The sequence below is a fragment of the Pseudorca crassidens genome, chromosome 16, assembly GCF_039906515.1.
Source record: "Pseudorca crassidens isolate mPseCra1 chromosome 16, mPseCra1.hap1, whole genome shotgun sequence".
Lineage (NCBI taxonomy): Eukaryota > Metazoa > Chordata > Mammalia > Artiodactyla > Delphinidae > Pseudorca > Pseudorca crassidens.
In genome coordinates, this window is record NC_090311.1 from 28824080 (window position 1) to 28843766 (window position 19687).

The 19687-nt window shown below is 46.0% G+C and overlaps 1 protein-coding gene and 1 long non-coding RNA gene across 9 annotated transcripts in view; one reads left to right on the forward strand and one right to left on the reverse strand.

The window, feature by feature from the left end:
• Positions 1 to 2360: 2360 nt before the first annotated feature.
• Positions 2361 to 19687, reverse strand: part of CNNM1 (cyclin and CBS domain divalent metal cation transport mediator 1) — a 50706-nt gene continuing 33379 nt past the window's right edge. For 3 of the 8 annotated variants that reach the window (XM_067709743.1, XM_067709742.1, XM_067709741.1), the window contains 5 exons: positions 15821 to 15984; positions 8335 to 8518; positions 8032 to 8181; positions 7253 to 7354; positions 2361 to 6220 (listed from right to left, as the gene is read on the reverse strand). In XM_067709743.1, the coding sequence (XP_067565844.1) occupies positions 6141 to 6220; positions 7253 to 7354; positions 8032 to 8181; positions 8335 to 8518; positions 15821 to 15984 (680 nt within the window). In that variant the 3' untranslated portion in view covers positions 2361 to 6140. Of the gene's footprint in view, positions 6221 to 7217; positions 7355 to 8031; positions 8182 to 8334; positions 8519 to 15820; positions 15985 to 19687 lie in introns of those variants that run through there. The other 5 variants (XM_067709744.1, XM_067709745.1, XR_010935827.1 and 2 more) reach the window with 4 other exon arrangements.
• On the forward strand, positions 7282 to 18446 carry LOC137208907 (uncharacterized). The gene is made up of 3 exons (XR_010935828.1): positions 7282 to 7415; positions 8011 to 8137; positions 12732 to 18446. It is a non-coding gene; the product is annotated as an uncharacterized lncRNA (long non-coding RNA).

Below are 19687 nucleotides of genomic sequence, written 5' to 3' on the forward strand. Positions count from 1 at the left end.
TGTTTTTGGATGGAATGTCCTGTAAATATCACTTCAATCTATCTGGTCTATTGTTTCATTTAAAGCTTCTGTTTCCTTATTTATTTTCATTTTGGATGATGTGTCCATTGGTGTAAGTGAAGTGTTAAAGTCCCCCACTATTACTGTGTTACTGTCGATTTCCTCTTTTATAACTGTTAGCAGTTGCCTTATGTATTGAAGTGCTCCTGTGTTGGGTGCATATATATTTATAATTGTTATATCTTCTTCTTGGATCGATCCCTTGATCATTATGTAGTGTCCTTCTTTGTCTCTTGTAATAGTCTTTATTTTAAAGTCTCTTCTGTCTGATATGAGAATAGCTACTCCAGCTTTCTTTTGACTTCCATTTGCATGGAATATCTTTTTCCATCCCCTCACTTTCAGTCTGTATGTGTCCCTAGGTCTGAAGTGGGTCTCTTGTAGACAGCATATATATGGGTGTTGTTTTTGTATCCATTCAGGAAGCCTGTGTCTTTTGGTTGGAGCATTTAATTCATTCACATATAAGGTAATTATCGATATCTATGTTCCTATTACCATTTTCTTAATTGTTATGGGGTTTTTTTTGTAGGTCCTTTTCTTCTCTTGTGTTTCCCACTTAGAGAAGTTCCTTTGGCATTTGTTGTAGAGCTGGTTTGGTGGTACTGAATTCTCTTAGCTTTTGCTTGTCTGTAGAGCTTTTGATTTCTCCGTTGAATCTGAATGAGATCCTTGCTGGGTAAAGTAATCTTGGTTGTAGGTTCTTCCCTTTCATTACTTTAAATATATCGTGCCACTCCCTTCTGGCTTGTAGAGTTTCTGCTGAGAAATCAGCTGTTAACCTTATGGGAGTTCCCTTGTCTGTTATTTGTCATATTTTTCATGTTGCTTTCAATAATTTTTCTTTGTCTTTAATTTTTGTCAATTTGATTACTATGTGTCTCAGTGTGTTTCTACTTGGGTTTATCCTGCCTGGGACTGTCTGTGCTTCCTGGACTTGGGTGGCTATTTCCTTTCCCATGTTAGAGTAGTTTTCGACTATAATCTCTTCAAATATTTTCTCGGGTCCTTTGTCTCTCTTCTCCTTCTAGGACCCCTATAATGCGAATGTAGTTGTGTTTAATGTTGTCATAAAGGTCTCTTAGGCTGTCTTCATTTCTTTTCATTCTTTTTTCTTTATTCTGTTCTGCAGCAGTGAATCCACCATTCTGTCTTCCAGGTCACTTACCCATTCTTCTGCCTCAGTTATTCTGCTATTGATTCCTTCTAATGTATTTTTCATTTCAGTTATTGTATTGTTCACCTCTGTTTGTTTGTTCTTTAATTCTTCTAGGTGTTTGTTCTTTAATTCTTCTAAGTCTTTGTTAAACATTTCTTGCATCTTCTCGATCTTTGCCTCCATTCTTTTTCCGAGGTCCTGGATCATCTTCACTATCATTATTTTGAATTCTTTTCCTGGGAGGTTGCCTATCTCCACTTCATTTAATTGTTTTTCTGGGGTTTTATATTGTTCCTCCATCTGGTACAAAGCCCTCTGCCTTTTCATTTTGTCTGTCTTTCTGTGAATGTGGTTTTTCTTTCACAGGCTGCAGAATTGTAGTTCTTCTTGCTTCTGCTGTCTGCCCTCTGTGGGTTGGGTTCTTTCAATGCTTGGTGAAACATCCCATTCTACTGATGGAGTAATTTCATTACAAAGATCTTTTACCTTGATCCAGAATTTGATCTCCATCTGTCCTACTCACCCAGTCCCCCTCTTCTCTTCCTTTAAACCACAGACATTAATTGTACTGGCACTTCTAATTGATGACTTTTCAAATATTTGAGAATAGTGGTTGTTATCCCTTGTTTTTGCTTCTCCCTGTGAAACTCCTCCCTCCAAGATTTTGCAGTGTTTGAGCACAGATTATGGTTTACAGATCCTTCACCACCCGGCTGGCTCCCTAGCAGTCCTTCAGAAAACATGTGCAGGTGCATGATTGGGTCTAGTGGATGGGAACAGATTTCAAGTGATGAGATGACCTTGCACTCAACTCTTCAGTACTTTCATTCTATTTTTCTTTCTTTCAATATTTGTTCTTCCTATTTAAAGATGCTTGCCCTTCATAAGGGAAGAATAACAAAACTTGAGTCGAATGATTCTACATTTTGTCAGTCTTCTATCATTCTTCCGAAACACAGCTTTAAACCATGAATTCTCAACAAGGGTGATAGTACCCCTTAGATAGGGGCTAAAAATTGGTTCATGGGGGCAAAGAAAGTCCGAGATATTAAAGTGATTTTGTAGTCCTGCAAAGCACAATCTTACTTGACAAAATCTTATTTCTGGGTATTTAATTTCTCTTGTTGGGGAGAATTTGAACTTAATTTTTGTCTTTAGGGGGATTGCTAATGAAAAACCGGTTGAAAACACTTCTTTAAGTCAAAGTATACCTACCAAAGTTCTCAAATGTTTTTAGTATTTAAAAAAGCCCCAATCTCAGGAGTTCCCTGGTGGTCCAGTGGTTAAGAATCTGCCTTCCAATGCAGGGGATGTGGGTTTGATCCCTGGTTGGGGAACTAAGATCCCACACGCCATGGGGCAACTAAGCCTGCCTGCTACAACTAGAGAGAAGCCCATGTGCCACAACTAAGACCCAACTAAGCCAAAAATAAATAAAAGCCCCAGTCTCAATAGGAATCTGCCTTTCTTCATTCTCTTCTTACATATATTCCCAACAGCGTGTTCTTTTTCCCCACGAGCGGGGGCTCTGAGCAAGTCTGGGAAAAGCCAGGCTAAGTGAGTTACACAGGTTTCTTTACTGCAGGGCTTCTCGGCGCCTCTCCCATGCAGGAACGCTCATTTCTTTCTCAAAATCACCCTGGAAAGGAAGTTTCACAGCCTGCCCTCTTTTACAGTCTATGAAATAGGCTGGGAACAGTTAGGTGAATTGCTCAAGTTTCCATGGCCAGGAAGTTGTGGAGCCTAGGGGTGTGAGTGCTTCCTCACAAGCGTGGACCAGTCCTACCTCTGAGGTTCACAGTGCACACCTGCTTAGCACAAGACCTGGCACATAAAACCCTCAGCAAAATAGTTGTATCATTTATTTACTGTTAATGAACTTAACAGCCTATGTAGGCTCCTGGGAAGAATCATGGGTCGTACTTGTGCAGGTCACTCGCTAATTGTCCTGTGTGGTGGTTGAAGATTTTGGTAGTAGGTGTCAGATTCCAACCCTCTGCAAAGACCTTAAAAACCCCAACACCTGTGCCCACCTGTCTGGCTGTCCCCTCGCTCCTGCCTTGGTTTAAAACTAATCAATAAGCCCTGCCCGCTCCCTCGTTCCTTTTCCCAGCCTTTGGTTGGAAAGTGCTGAAATTAGGCCACTTTTGCTCCTCTCCAAAGGGCCTACAGAAGTGAGCCAGTGTGACCAGCACATTGTCTCAAGTGCTAGACTGGGTTTTGGCCTCCAAGACCTTGAACTTAGAAGGCACCCAGCCCAGTGCCTTGCACATCACGGGGCTCTGGCAAACGCCAGCCCTTCTCATTATCATCCTTGTGCTTCTTCCTTGTCCAGAAGTCACACTCTGGCTTCTCATTTGGCTTTTACTTTCCATTTCTGGCATTCGTTCTTGCAACATCTTACCCATCTGATATCCCAAAGCAGAGCGTGAGGGCTTTTCTGTAACCTTACCTGCAACCTCACATCTGGTCTCAAGAGGGGTGCCTCTTTAGGCAGGTGGGCCTCAGGTAAGATAATTATGTGTGCACCACCCACCCTGCACCTCAAATGAAACCATGTCAGAACACTGAGATGCCAGGGCAAGGGAAACAGCCACATTCCAGGAAAAGCATTTTTATTTTATTTAAAAATTATTTACAGTTTATTGAGCCTTCACAAATGCTTTATTTTAAAATCCTCTTTTTTTTTTTTTTTAATCTGAAGAAAATCTTGGGTTGGGGTGGGGAATAGGGAGGGGAGTGGTGACAGGCTCCTTAGGGATTTTGCATAGGGATGGATTAATGCAACAGCAGTGGTGTAAGGGGTAATGAAAGGAAGACTAGACAGGCAGGCACCCTCGGGCCAGTGGCCAGCTGGGCAAGATGACTGCATGATGGCAGTCCTTGTTTGAAACTCACTGTTTACTGGTTTGGGTCAGAGCACCCAGCACCAAGGGCTGACACTTTGCCTATTTCTACCAGGCAAGAGTAGGTGTTGGGGGTGGGTGGTAGCTGTGAGTTATCTACAAGAAGTCATGCACTGCTGAGCCTCAGGCAGAGCCAGGCAAGGGATGTGAAGTCAATAATACATTGATGAAAGAGGCATCTCCAGCTGGAAAGTCTACTTCCACATGCTGTGTCCCTCCTGTTGGCAACACCTGCTCTGGTTTGGTGGGGGAGGGGGACCGAGTTATGTCGGGTGTAGGCTGTACAGCACCACAGGGTGTGTCAGGGGTTTCTGACGACTTCCACGTGGCGTGTGCCAGCTTTCCCTATCGATTTGATGGACACTTGAGAAGAATCTGTCTCAAACTAACCAGTATTCACTTCACTCTGCACTGCAGAAACTCTGGGCTGAAAGTTCCACTAGTTAAAATAGTGGGTTTTAACACTTTGTGGGTCTGAGACCTTTGAAAATGGTATGAAAGCTTTAGGCCTCTGGAAAACACACATAAGAACGCAGACACTAAATTATGACAGAGTCAGGGGTTTCATAGACCCTCTGAAGTCCAACAATGGACCCCCTGGAGCAATCGACCCCAAGTTAAGGACCCCCTGAGTTAAAGGTTCCTCTGGGTATTTTCTTTTGAGATGCAAATAACCCAGAGGAATTATCAGCCTCCCCGCTCCCCATGTGATTATTGATTGAATGGGTGGGGGGAGGTGAGAGTAATGGTTTTGGAGGAAGGGAAGGGAAGCCTGAATAGTATACCCCAGAGAAAAGTTAGGGAATGGTTTGGAGATCAGCAGGTAGCACTGGATCACTGGATCCCTGATCTAGGGGTGGGATATACATCAGAAAGGGGGGCAGGTGTCCCAAAGACAACCTTCACTTACTTCCACATTTTCCCTAAGGCTGGCTGTGTGGTTCCGGATCAGAACGAGTTTGTTCTTCAAGTAGGTCTGTGCAGTCATCCTGCCATCTGGTGGTGATGCTTGGAATTGCACCTGCCCCAACATCAGGTGAAAAACCAGAGATCTAAGATCAGTATGTTCTTAGAATAAAGTACGCTCAGCTGACTTGCTGGAGTGGAGTAATGGGTGGGGGTGGGGGGAATGGATGAAAAAAGAAGAGTGATTCTTCAGTGTTCCAGTGTAATATACACTGAAGTCCCATGAGAGCTTGCATCCTTCTTGGCCGACCTGGGCACTCTTTGGTTTGTCATGGCTAAAAACTTTCCACATATATTTTTTGAACTTAAAACCTGAAGTTCCATCTCTGGCTCCCAAATGGGGTTCTCTGCTCCCTGCTCCTCCTCTTCCAGAGCAGATTTATTGTTGGATTGATGAGTACTGATCAGGAGCCAAAACAGATGTGTCCCTGGGAAATAACAGTGACTTGAGGTTCCATCTCACATTCGTTCCATTCCAGCTGAGACACACCTCCCAGGCTGCTGGAACCCTTATCTAACAGGAAACTGGTCACTGACAGTTTTCTGTCCTGTAACTTCACATGCCAACGTGACTGTCCCGCTGCTCTAATGTTCTGGAGGAATTCGTGGTGCATCTCCTGAACTAATCTTCCTATCTGCTGCTCCAGCCTCCTTTGTGCCCGTCTGCCAGTGGCACCTTTTGACCTAAGCTAAGTATGAAATATGGTGCCAGGGGACACCAAAGAACAAAAAAGGGCATCAGGGATCCTCGAGTGGCACTGTCAGCCTGGGGTCATTTCTTCTCCAGTCCCAGACTGTGCTGTGGATAAAACCATTTCTAGCATGTTCCACTGAGGCACCTCCTTCCGTTATGGCTACCGCAAGGCTCTGAGTCAAACTGGAGGAACGAGGGAAAATCTGCCAAACTGACAGCTAGGGGTGAAGAGGTGGTAAGGAAAGCGGAACGCTCTGTCACCTGTGGGAGGCCTTGGGGAGAAGCAGATGATGGGAGGACGGGTTCTCCCCAAAGCTCTGGAATCTCACGCACCCAGCGAACGCTGACTGCCCTGTCATGTGATGAGAGGGGTTAAGTTGGAGTTCTCCTCAGAGGTTCTCTCTCCATCTGGTGACCTCTTCCTTTTTTGACCACCTGAAAAACACAGCTTGTAAGGATCAATCTTTAAGACTGGGAGGACATTGATACTCTCTCGGTGGTCTAAGCTTTCTTCAAAACAGAAGCAGGAATGGAGACAAAGCCCTTGATAGTTTGTCAGAAGTAACCTGCATTGTCTCCTGGTGCTGACATCAGCATATTTACATCTTGAAGGATTAGGATGCACCTTCCACCTGAGATGACATCTCCAAAAAGCCGCACACCCAGGCTAGTGCCAATGGAATGGAGATTTCCTGGAGGGGACTGAGTGAAGCCCACACAATGCCTCAGGATCACGCCCCACCATCCCCAGCTCAGATGACTGCCAGACACCCTCTGAGAGAGGGCTGGTCTCATGGACTTTGATGTCCCTGAGCCAGGGGTGGTGGGTGTAGCTGGGAGCCACCCCCCCCCCCACCGGGGACCTACATTCTCTAGATCAGAGGCAACCTTCCTTCTGCACTGGGGTACGTGGGGGTAATTATGTAACTGCCCTCAAGGATGGAAGGGCACTCTGTTCCCAGCTCCACTGTTTTTAGGAAGGAGTATTTTTCACCTTGTTCCCTCTGCCATGGACTTCTTTCCACGGAGGATATTGCTTTCCTTTTTATTGAGTGTCCCAAACACAAATTCTTTCCTTAAAGGACCAGATTGTAAATGTTTTAGGTTTTGCAGGCCATTTGGTCCCTGTTGCAACTACTCAACTCTGCCATTGTGGCCATCAATAACAAGGGGCTTCTATGATCCAGTAAGTCTTTATTTTTTACAGGAATGGGCGGGGGAGGGAGGTCAGGATTTGATCTGTGGCCATGGTTTGCAGACTCCTGTCCTAGATGACCACCAACTGAGTGGGACAGCTCCCCAAAGTATCAAAGGTGCAGTACTGCCTGAGCCCTATTATGGGTTTCCACAATTGTACCTCATTAGAGTTCCCAACAGGAGTCAATGGTTCCTCCTCCAGGAATAAGATCCTGTTTTTTGTACTAACCAGCTGGCGGGCCGTTTTCATCTGGGTGAAGAGCTACTCACTCAAGGTTCTCAGCAACTTCTGGCCCATGGTTTCCTCAAAGCTGCTGCTGCAGCGGCTGGTCTCTGTGTCCAGGTTGATATGACAACATTCACTATCTGATGCTGAGAGAAAGGAAAGAAGAAAGAACACAAGCCTTTCCCACCTACACACCCAGGGATCCAGGTAGGGTGTTTTGGTTGAGGTTCCTCAGCAAGCGAAAGTTCAAAACCAGCTTACTAGCTAGTCTCTGGAGCCCAAAGGAAGGGACGAACCTTAGTAAGAGTGATGCCTGACCTCAGTTTCCTAATGTGTAAATTAGGCCTAATAATAACTATTGATACCTAACATTTAGGGAGCATGGTACCAAGTACTATGATGTGCCCTCCTGTAAACGTGATCTCATTTATGCTCAGAGCTACTTCATGAGCTAGCCACTGTGATTTATATCTACTAATATAAGGAAACATATCTATTAAGATAAGGAAACCTAGTCTTAGGTTAAAGTAACTTGCAGAGCTCCTAAGTGGAGAAGCCAGGATCTGAATCCAGGTGGAAACCTAGCTAACAGTGTCCTACACACTGTTTTCCTAGGAGAATGGATTAAGATGGGTCTGACGCATGGTAGGTGCATAGTAAGCCTTAGTTTCCCTTCCCGGGTGGAATAAGGAGGTGGGAAGTTTTACATGGGGACAGGGGTCCCAGACTTCCCTCACATGGCTCACCCTGGGCCATCCCAGCACCTGGTGGCCTTGACCCCCACCCCCACCTGTTCCTGCAGGGCCCAGTTACCCTCCCTGACCTGCTCTCATGGGAACAGCTGCAGGAGACAGTGAGAGTTGCTGCATGCTCTGCCCCTCGAAGTCTGTGATATCCTCCTGGGTGAAGGCCATCTCCTCCATCCTCAGGTACATGACCTCACTGGGGCTTCTCAGCCCATCTGAACGGCTGCCTGGGGAGGACAGTGAGTGCGTCACCTCCCTGCTTTGTAGAAGACCTGGGGCCCCATGAGGACAAGATGGCAGCTCTGGGCAGGACTGAGGAGGAAGGTAGGGCCGTCCCTACCCCACGGTAGCCCGGCCCATCATCCTCCCAACTGACTTACACGGCAGGCTGTTCCTGTTGCTCAGGAGGGTGACGGCAGGGTCATCCTTGGGGGTCTGGGGTGTGCCCCGGGTCATGGGGGCCTTGGTGGAGTCTCCATCAGTGAAGGCCTCCACGTCGGGGGACTGAGGTGAGCTGTCCATGCGGCAGGCGGTGAGCGCATTCTGGTACTGCTGCCGTGTGATCTGGAAGGAAGGGGCGGAAGCTCAGGAGCAGCTGGGCAGAGCCCTCCCTGGATGTAGTCTGCCTCCCTGAGCTCAGAAGCAGCCCCACTAAGGTGCTTGGGAACGCCTGGCCTTGGTGGCCCAGGATCTATGATCTGAAGGCCTTACCCAAGTTGTACCAGCCCAGCAGTTAAGGGACAATGAGGGGACCCTTTTGCTTGTTTGCCACCAGAGCTCCCTTTGTTCATTTTCATTGGCTCTGGACTCTAGCACCTGGCGGAGCCAAGCCTTCTCCCGAGACCCAGGAGAGGATGGAGGGCATCTTCAGTTAGCAGGGTGGTTGCCCACTGAGAGGTTTAAAACACAGGCTTATACTGTTGCCAAGGACCCTCTTCCTAAAGGGCAGTCAGTGGGGACTCGGCAAGAGCAAGACCCCCAGCTTGTGTCAAGGGCTGAAATAAGAAACCTCCAAATGAAGAACATAAACTGGCAAAACCACCGATGAAGCCAATTTATTACTATTATTTTTTTCTGATGCCTTCCATAGTCATATAGGAATCCATCTGATAAATCCTTCATGAAATTAGTGCCAGGAATAAGCTCCTTTCTCTAGATGAATTATATACTTTCTTATACTGGATGAGAACTCAAATATCCACTAGGTTTCTCCTTTTTCCTTTTATGACCAGGAAGCTCACAAATAAATTTATTTACTTGCAGTAACAAACTCATTCCTGATAGCGTTTTCACAAAATTGGTTTGCAATTTCTTTTCAATTTTTTATTTAAAACATCGTTGGGTTATTTCTTTTGGGAAACCCTACATATTACTGAAAGTTCTACAAATATCCTAAAGAGATGGAACTGATGATTAGATTTTCAGACGCTGGTGAAAGCTCTAGTGCTAATGTTACCCAAGAGAGCTTGCTTTTGCAGACAGATGTTGGGATATGAGGATGGAAACTTCCAGCCATACAGTGCATTATGGCTCACAGAGCACTTAGGAATGTGTTGTCTCCTTTGGTCACAATGACTGCATGGGGTAGGCATGAGAGGTATCGTGATGCCCATTTTACAAATAAGAAAATGAGGTCCAGAAAGATGGGGGACTTGCCTAAGGTTTGACAGTTAGCAAGCCTTCAGAGTCCCAGCCATGTGATGTGTGTTCTGCCTGGGAAAGTGCTATTCATTCTTTGGGGCCAGGGAGATGGAAGATGGAAGTGGGAACTCCAAGTTCTCAGAGGGGAAACTCCAGGGTCTGATAATGGCACCCCTTGCAATCTGGGCATTTCACTTTAAAGGGCCTTTACTCTTGCTCTCCAGGGGAAATCATCTGAGCTCAGCTCTGTACACTGCAAACACACCTGGCTGCATTAGGCTGCCTTTCACATGCCCGCGGAGGCTGCCTTTCACAAAACTTTATGGGAGGTCCCCCCAAAACTGCTGTTTTTTTGTGGTCCATAGGCATCAGATGACTGAAGAGAAGCTGGCACATGGTCTGAGCCAAGGTTATCATCAAAACTCAATTTTCTAATGTGCCCATGGGTGTCTAAGGGTGAAGCTTTCTTCGGAGTCTTGCAGGTTCTCCTGGCTTGAACAGGAAAATTTCCTAAATGACACTTCATAAGCCCAACAAAGCACTTGATATTATTGTTTGGGTTCTTTTAACTAGTTAGTTTAGATTTGGCTTCCAGTTTAGTTAAAGAAGACCCTTCGCCTAGAAAATATGGTGTGAAACACACTGCCTATTCAAGACAAAGGCACTGCCCATTGGTTACCTGCTCTAGGCATCTCACAGCCTTGCTTTCACACTGCTTCCACTTTTTAAGCTAAAACAAATATCACAAATACCATGTCAATGTGTCACCTTGAAAGAAATTTGAGAAGGGACCTCTCTGGAAATGTATTCAGGGAATCTACCCAGCTGCACTTCTAGATTCAAGCATCACTTTTTGTCAGTTCCCTCCCCTTGTTCACCTATGAAGCCTTTTCTACGTACTACAGTACTGTCCAAGAGAAAAATAATGTGAGTCACATAGGTAAATTAAAATTCTCTAGTTGTCACATTTTTAAAAGGTAAAAACAAACATGTGAAATTAATTTTAATAATACATATATTTCATTTGACCCAATGTATCCAAAATCACTTCAACATGTCACCAATATAAAATAATTAATAAGGAATCTTACATTCATCTTTGTACCAAGTCTTTGGAATTCAATATGTATTGGGTTGGCCAAAAAGTTTGTTTGGTTTTAAGTGAGACTAAAAGACACATTTTTCATTTTCACGGAGAACTTTATTGAACAACGTCTTCACTAAACGAATGAACTTTTTGGCCAAACCATTATTTTACATTTTACCAAACATCAATTTGGATGAGCCACATTTCATGCGCTCAACAGTCACATGTGGCAACTGGCTACTGTATCGGACAGTGATGGTCCAGCAGATCAACTAAACGGCTCTGCCCAGTTTTGATAATACAGCCTTGCATGGCCATAGAGTCCCACTGCTTGCCAGTCAGAACCACTGGTCCAGCTCAGCTCCTCTTTCACATTCCTTGAATGTGCCATGTTCGCTTGCCTTCCATACCCCTATTTATCAGTGTTCCCCACTCCTCGCTCTTGGCATTGCCTTCACTCTCCTCTTATTCTTTCCTAATTCTTAAAGGTCCAGTATATTCTCTAGACAAATTAGTGCTTAAAATAAAGTGCCATACGATTTTGTAATCAATTAGATACTACCCTGCATTGGTTACTGTCATTTGACTTACGTTTCTTCTCCCCAACTGTATTTCTTGAGTATTGGTCATGGTGCCCAGAACCAGCCTTAGTGCTCAACAAATACTTACTGATTGGCATTGAGGGAATCTAACCACTGTTCCAAAGACAATATGTTCTTATTCTTTTTTCATTGCTGTAGCTACAACCATTTCTTAACAATAGCTTGAGTTAAAGTTGCCTTATACTCTGGCCAGTTAAGAACTCAAGCATCCTCTAAATTACATAGGAAATGGAGACCTGTTTATCTTGAAACTAATAGGAGTTAAGGGTACCCTTTGGGACATTTTGACTTAGCAGTCGATGTGTCCAGAAGTTAACCTTTCAGCCAGTGTGATGTTTCCAATCATTTTATGATGTTCCGTTCACATTTTCAACTTTCAGGTGGTTTATTCATCCCTCAAAACACGATTCTGCAATTTAGAGATTCTGCCACCAGATGGTGATGGGGCATCTTGGCCATGGTTACACAATTCTGTCTATATGACATCTGCCAAATATTCTTCATTTAAAAATGATACTTACAGAATACATTTAAAAAATTCATAAGGATTCTTTGGTACCTTCATAACTTATTAACTACTATTAATCATGGCTTTAATACCTTTCCCAGATACTCACTGGATACACCTTTCTATCTAATTTTATCTTGAACTCAAATTACTACTGGACTTAATGAACAGTTCTAGAACTTAGTCTGTTGGACAGGAAAAGCCCTTGCAGACAGTCACAGGGGCTTTGGCCAGTGAAATCACCCCTTGAGCTTCCTCAAAAACTCTCTAAATGTTAAAAAAAGGGGGGTTTGAGGAGGTGAGTAAAAGAGCAGCCTGAACATGGCCCTGAAAGTCCATTCAGTCAGGAGGAAAAAAATCTCAGCGTCAGTTTACTGTATCATCTTATTGATAACTTACATTAAAAAACAAAAGCGGGCTTCCCTGGTGGCGCAGTGGTTGAGAATCTGCCTGCTAATGCAGGGGACACGGGTTCGAGCCCTGGTCTGGGAAGATCCCACATGCCGCGGAGCAACTAGGCCCGTGAGCCACAACTACTGAGCCTGTGCGTCTGGAGCCTGTGCTCCGCAACAAGAGAGGCCACGACAGTGAGAGGCCCGCACACTGCAATGAAGAGTGGCCCCCGCTTGCCACAACTAGAGAAAGCCCTTGCACAGAAACGAAGACCCAACACAGTCAAAAATAAAAATAAATAAATTAAAAGAAGGCTCAACATTTAAACAAACAAACAAACAGAAAAAAGAGAAAATCAAACCCTTGTGTTAAACAAGAGTTTGAACTCACAATGCCCCCTTCCGTAGAACAAGCCATTGCAACTGAAGTTTTTAAGAGACTAGAGCCACAAGTTGAAAGAGGTTTCTGAATTATGCTTTAACTGTTTCTGTCCTCCCCTCAACTTCTACTTTTGACATGGAGTCTTCTCAATTTCAAAATATCTAGGTAGAACAACGGACCATGTGCTGTGATGCTCAGCTGCCCTAGTCACAGCAAGGTCCTCTGGCCTGAGAAAAAGGACGACACCTGCACCTGAGAATTGACCTCAGATTTGGAGTTCTCAACACCTCACTGGCTCACGTCAGGAAAGAGACTTCCCTTTGATGCTCCTTGTTATTTATAGAATGTTCCCTTTCCTTATGTTTTAGGGGTGGATATATGAGATCAACTGTAAGTTTTAGGAAAATCCTTACAGTCTTAGTGTCAGGTATTCATCCTAACACGTTCCTCTTGGAGGAGTTGCCAGATCCATCTCCTGAAAGCGCTCTCCAGTCGATGCCCAGAGGTGTTTCAAAAAACTCTGGGCTCATTAAACACCACTCCTCAAAATCTCATTCACTTTTCTCCCCAAAGCCTCATATGGATTTTCTCAACTTAAGATATAAATGGTGTTATGGACTGAATGTTTGTGTCCCCTCCAAAATTCATATGCTGAAACCCTAACCCCCAAGGTGATGGCATTAGGAGGTGGGGGTAATTAGGTCATGAGGAGGGGGAGACTTCATGAATGGGATTAGTGTCCTTATAAGAAGAGAGCCTTCGGGCTTCCCTGGTGGCGCAGTGGTTGGGAGTCTGCCTGCCGATGCAGGGGACGCGGGTTCGTGCCCCGGTCCGGGAGGATCCCGCGTGCCGCGGGGCGGCTGGGCCCGTGGGCCATGGCCGCTGAGCCTGCGCGTCCGGAGCCTGTGCTCCGTGACGGGAGGGGCCACAACAGTGAGAGGCCTGCATACTGCCAAAAAAAAAAAAAAGAAGAGAGCCTTCTTCTTCTCTCTCTCCTCCCCGCCATATGAGGATACAAAGAGAAGACAACCATTTTCAAACCAAGAAGTGGGTTCTCACTAGACGAGACACCACCTGGATCTGCCAGCACCTTGAACTTGGAGATCCAGCCTCCAGAACTGTGAGAAATAAATGTTTGTGCTTTAAGCCACCCAGTTGATGGTAATTGTTATAGCAGCCCAAATGGACTAAGACAAATGGAAAGACCCGAGAAGCAAACTTAGCAAAAATTCCCAATGCACTTAAAACAGAATCCAGACACCATACTCTGGCCTAAAGATGCCAGGCAACATTGCTGCCAGCACTCCATCCCCAACTCACATTGGCCTCGTCTTTGCACATAACGCGCCAGAACAAAGATCCTCCTTGGACCACCAAGCTCTTTCCTGCCTCTGTTGTTTCTATCTTGAACATTCTCTCCACATCCCCTTCCAGGTCTCAACAAAAGACACCTGCTCTCTCAGGCTGCTCTGACAACCATTTCTAAAGCAGCTTCCTTGCCAACTCTGCCCAAGCACTGTTTATCCCATGATCCAGTTTATTTCCTTCATAGCCTTCATCACTCCCCTAGATTACCTAGGTTATTTATGTAGTTACTTGTTTATCATCTTTCTCCCCCTAGGAGCATGGAAGCTCTAGAAAGGTAGGAGCTTGCTGTCTTGTTCACCATGGTATCTCGCTGATGCCTATACAGTGCGAAGCACGAGCAGGTAGTCAGTAAATACCTGTTGAACCACTGACTCATATAGCGACATTCAGTTTCTTTTCCCACAAACCATATGCCCAGTCCTACAAACCACTAAGAGTTAGTTATAGCAGAATTTCTCTTCTCCCATTTTTTCCTACCTCCACTTCTGAGGAAGGTCTGCAATGAGAGGGCTTCAGGGCTGGAAGCAAGAGGGAGGAGAATCGTGGGCTGCGGTTTTCTGAGGTTCATTCTCACTGTCACGATAGACTAGTAAGTGTCCACAGTCATACACACCGTGCGTGTTGTTGGGTTAGTGCCTAAAGCACTTCTCCCAGGCTCTGTCAGCTCTGATTTCTCTAAACTCTCCCCAAAGCCCAAGGACTTGAAGGCTTGGACTCTGGAGACAGAGAGACTCAATCTGAAGTTTGGCTGTGCCACGTCCCAGTCACGAGACCTTATACTCCTCAAGCTCCCACGTCGTCTATAAAGTGGGGATGACACAGTACCTACCTGTTAAGGTGGTTGTAGGACTCAGTGGGAAATTCGTTCAAGGACTTAAAGTGCATGGCACACAGCACCCCACCAACAGTCCTTGTCCCAGCCCACCCCCCAGGAGTGACCCCTCTTCTCCACGGTTACTTTTCTCAACGCTCTTGAGTTTTAGTTCAGGGCGTTTGCAGAGTTCTGGAACATAGAAAGCCAGCCAGCACACACCACCCTCAAATAATCAGGGTCAGTGTTCTGAACAGAAGGAAAGGACCTCCTCCCACCTTTGTGATTTCCGTACACCTCTCACCCGGCCTGCAGCTGGGATGACTGTTACCAAGTGAGTGCGTTGGGTGTTTAGTTGGACTCGGGTAAATGGGTTCCCTTCTGATCTCAGGCCAAGTGTGTAATGGTTTGTGGAATGCTAGCAAACAAAACAAACAAAACCTATCAAAGCAAGAGAAAGGAGGGAATCTTAGAATGTTTCTGTCCAATACCAATCTCAATGAGGGGTATGAAGAAACAGCTCTCCTCCTTAATTACAAGGCGATAAGCACTGCTGCCTCTCTCTACAGCACTTGCAAAGCGGCTCTCTTCAAATAGCTCAGTGACAGCAAGGGGGTATAATAATATTTACAGGCTGAATTGTGTTTTAGACTTTAAATATTAATACGTAAAATCTTATCCACATGTAAAATCATAGCATGGTTTCTTCTATACCCTTGGTTCATTAATCACCTGCAGATTTATCTTGAATAAATAAAATCAACCTGGTGCCAATGGCGGGGCATCCAAAGGAAACAGTTCTGCCGGCAGCTTGTCTCGGGCAAGCTAATTCCCTATCGCTTCGTGCCTCAGTTTCTCCACAATGAAAAATGGGGATCAGGAGATCTTAATGAACAATCATGGTTCAAACGAACAAAGGGACAATAATGGTGACAAATAATGAACAGAATAAAGCTAACCGAAACCAGGGCCTTTAGAAAGCCAGGGAGCAATTGCCACGCAGCATTATCTTGGAACAGGGGGAACAGGATGCTGCTGGCTGGGAGTGAGGGGACAGCCCTCCCTGCGGAGCTACCTTCACAAACTGCACGTCGCTGAGGATGTGGACTGAGTAGTCGGGTGTGTAGAGGTTGTTGCTGCTACTGCACAGCTGGGTGTTGCTTCCCCCAAAGTCGCTGCGCTCACGGCTCGGAGACTCGGAGCGGTTCAACCCGCTGCAGCGGGAAGGGGACCGGTTTACTGCAGAGGGTGAGAGAGAGGAGAGGGAGCAAAGGCAAGGAGGGAGGGGTGGGGAGGAAGGAGAGGGGAACAGAAAGAGGGAGAGAGAGAAAGGGGTGTCGTTTACCGAGGTCTCGCAGTATGTTTAGGTGATGGCAACACCGGGTGGCGGACTGGGCCCTCTCCCCTCCCATCAGAGCCCAGGAAAATGCCTGGCTGCTCCATTTATGAGGAGCAAATGCCTAAGGCCTCGTGGCCCCACTCAGCTCAGGTTCCTGCTCCCCACGACCTCTAGCAGCGGGAAGCTGGGTGGGCCGCTGCCTTTCTCGGTTCTGGGGTACGTGCAGGAGATGAGGACCCTTCTATGAGTGTGGGTTGCTACCCCAGACCATGAGACCCTCTATTGGGGTGAGTTCTTTTATATAAACTCCATTCACAAACCTTCTTTTAGGAAGGCTGAGGCCTTAGGTTTGCCCTAAAAACCACCTGTCGCAGAACAGGTAAGCAGCCCTCACCAGGGTGAGGCATTTCAGAGGGGGTGACGCAGGCCCCAACACTGGCAGGGCCGGGGACAAGCGGAGGCCCATAAACCACGTGGATAGATATTTAAATCATGTCATAAACTGTTAAAATATGTTCTATCCTTGTCTTTGACAAATATAACTTCTTAAAAACCTAGCAGGCCAGATAAGGCTCCTTAAGAGTTTTGTGCTGGAAAATGGGCTGTAGGGGGAGAACCAGCTCTGCCCTAGGGCTTTCTGGCCCGGTCTCCCAGAGCTGTTTGGGTGGGGAATTCCATACCTGAAACGTGGTCTAGAGGGAAGAACACAGCTCTGGGTGGTACATCCCTTTGGCTCTGTGAACTACTCACCCCACAGAGAGGCGTGGAGCTGAGGAGGGCCAAAGAGAGGCCCCCTAAAGGGTGGGTCTAGGGCAGGGCTCTTTCTAGGCTCAAAGGCCGGAGGCTAGAATAACCCTCCAGGCCTTCTGTCAAAGGCCTCTTAAATGTTCAGAGCCAGCTTCTTTTTCCATTTTCAAGAACCACTTCTTGGGAAAGTTCAATTAAGACCACATCACTTGGTTTCAAAATGGACTGTGTGAACTACCCTCCCAGGATCAACAGAAGAGAAGAGAGGTTCTTAAGGTGACCCTAGCATTATCTCCACCACAGAATAACCCTGAATGAGAGACCGCAAAGCCCCTCCCACCCCTCTGCTTCCCAACTGACGCCACTCTTCATTTCTTCCCAAAAAAGAGAAATGGGAGGCTGTCAGCCTCTCCTAACACAGATTCAGTTCAGGGGCTCCAATGAAGAGTCTGATTCCTCAGAGATTCTGCTCCTTGGTTCTTTCAGGGAAGAACCTTGGGAATTTAATTCTGTCTCTTAAGATAATGCTGCCATCCATCAAAATGATTAGCATCTATTTGGAGTGACTTCTGAAGGTCTGTCGATGTGTTTAGCTGCCAGGCTGTTATTGTTGTCTGGCAAACCATGTAGTAGTGGAAAGACTAAAATGACCATAGGTTGAATCATTTTCTCATTAGAGCCAGAATAATCACTGCCTTGATCAGATTATAGAATTAAGGGTTCCACCTCCAGTTTTCTCCTTCTCAGTAAGTGTCATTCACATACATGCTGTTACTTAAACCAGAAACCTGGGAGTCTCCCGTGACTCCTGCCAATCTGTCAGCCCCACATCAAGTCTCCACTTCCCCGACATAATAAACTCATCTGCCCCTACCTCTGTCTCCACTCAAGTCCCAGTTACCATCACCCTCGCCTGGACCACAGTCTGGTCTCCCCAGTTATAATCTCATAATCTGTTCTCACCTCAGCTGTCAAAAGCACATTTTAAAAACACAAATCAGCTTCCTGTTGAATCTCAATAAAATCCATACTCCTTGCTGTGACCCCTAAACCCCCTATGACTTGAGCCCTGCTTTCCTGTCTGATCTCATCTTGGGGCTCCCTCTCCTCGCCTGCTTGTTCTGCTCTAGCTTACTGGCCACCTTGGGGATCCTCAACCATGTAAGCATACCCATCTCAGCAGATGCCATTTCCCCTGCTCCCCCTCCCCCCATTTTAGCACCATTCCCACCCCTGCTCTCACTTCTCAGTCATTAGGTCTCAGCTGAAACACCGCCTTCTCTGAAGACCTGGTCTGGCCACCCTAAGAAGATTACCCCTATTTTCCTCTATCACTGTCCCCTGTTCATCTCTTTAAAGCACTTTTCACAAGTTTTACTTAATTACATGTTTGTATTTATTTGTAATGTCTACTCAGTTCAATGATAAATTCTATGAGGGCAAAGACCTTGTCTTTTCTGGTCATTGTTGTACATCTGGTACCTAGCACAGTGCCTGGCCCAGAGTAGGCACTCAATAAAAATGTACAGAATGAACAAATCAGCACCTAAGAATCCCTGAAGGAGTTTTTATTTAGAATCTAAATTTTGTTTTAAAAAGGTTTCAGGGCTCTCAATCACCCTGGAATCAGAAGGCTTTCCCCCTGCAACCTAAGTCACTTTAGGGAAGCTGACTTCTTGAAGTGAGAGGTGGGTAGAAGAACACTCCAGAAATGCACTGGAGTGTTAAATAGTGCGCAGTGAGACTCCAAGGGCACCAAGAAGCCTCAGGCCTTGGCCCATAACTTGAGGAAGAGGCCGCAGTGAGCATCAAGACCTTCTGTCTGTCTGTCTGTCTGTTTAATAAGAGCATGTGAAACGGGGGGTCCTGGAGTCAGGTCTCCTACTTATCCGCTGGGTGACACCAGAGTGACCAGGGACCGAGAGGGACAGTGACGGTGCCATGGAGAACAGAGTGGAGCACCAAGGTGACTGTAAACAGCAGTAACATTGGGCAGAGAAATACCCATTTCACGTCTGGTCCTGATCCCTTGAAAACAAACCGATGAGGTCTGGCTTGCCTAGGCCTACTGTGGCTGTTCTGAGGCGGTGACTGACTAAGTAAGTCGGTGGTGTTTCCTCAGGGCTGTTGGTTGTGGAAAAGGGGGGCAGGCAGTCCTGCAGGAGTGCAGCTTCTTTGGTGTGAGCAGAGTCTGGAAATCACACCTTGATCTGGTGGGTTTTATCTTCAACTCAGTTTGGAACGAAGAGAGAGGGTGTGGGCAGGCGTTTGTGGTTTCATTTACCCTGAGGAATGACCATTGCTCCTTGATAATCCTCCACCTTGCCTGGTGGGGCACGTGCTTCACATACCCCACATCTGCTGTTCTACATCCTCATCCCTTATGTCATAATTCAAGATAGGGTCAGGGAGGCTGATAGGGAACCACAACCCTATTGTATCTGCTAAACAACGTCTGCCTGAATCACTTCTACTCCCTGTTGGAAACAGAGGAAACGGCTTCATCCCTGATCTCCCCAAAGCTCTCATCTTCACTGGCACCCAGCACAAGCATGTCACCCTGCTGTCACTCACAAGGACCCACATGTCAAACACAAGCGACATCACTGTTGTGCTGGGAGGAAAAACATGTCTTTTTTAAAGTAAAAACAATGCTAATGAAGCTTTATTCATAAAATTCCAAAGGATTCCCAACACCAGAAGATACAACTGTCTTACAAAGGTCGAGTATATAAAAGCAATTTTTAAATGACAAAGGAATCCTCATTTCATGACAAAGAAAGTCCCAGCTCATCTGAGTGTTGTGCAAGATCAATGTTTTTGTGTCCCAGAGCCTTACATTCCTCAACAGGTAGG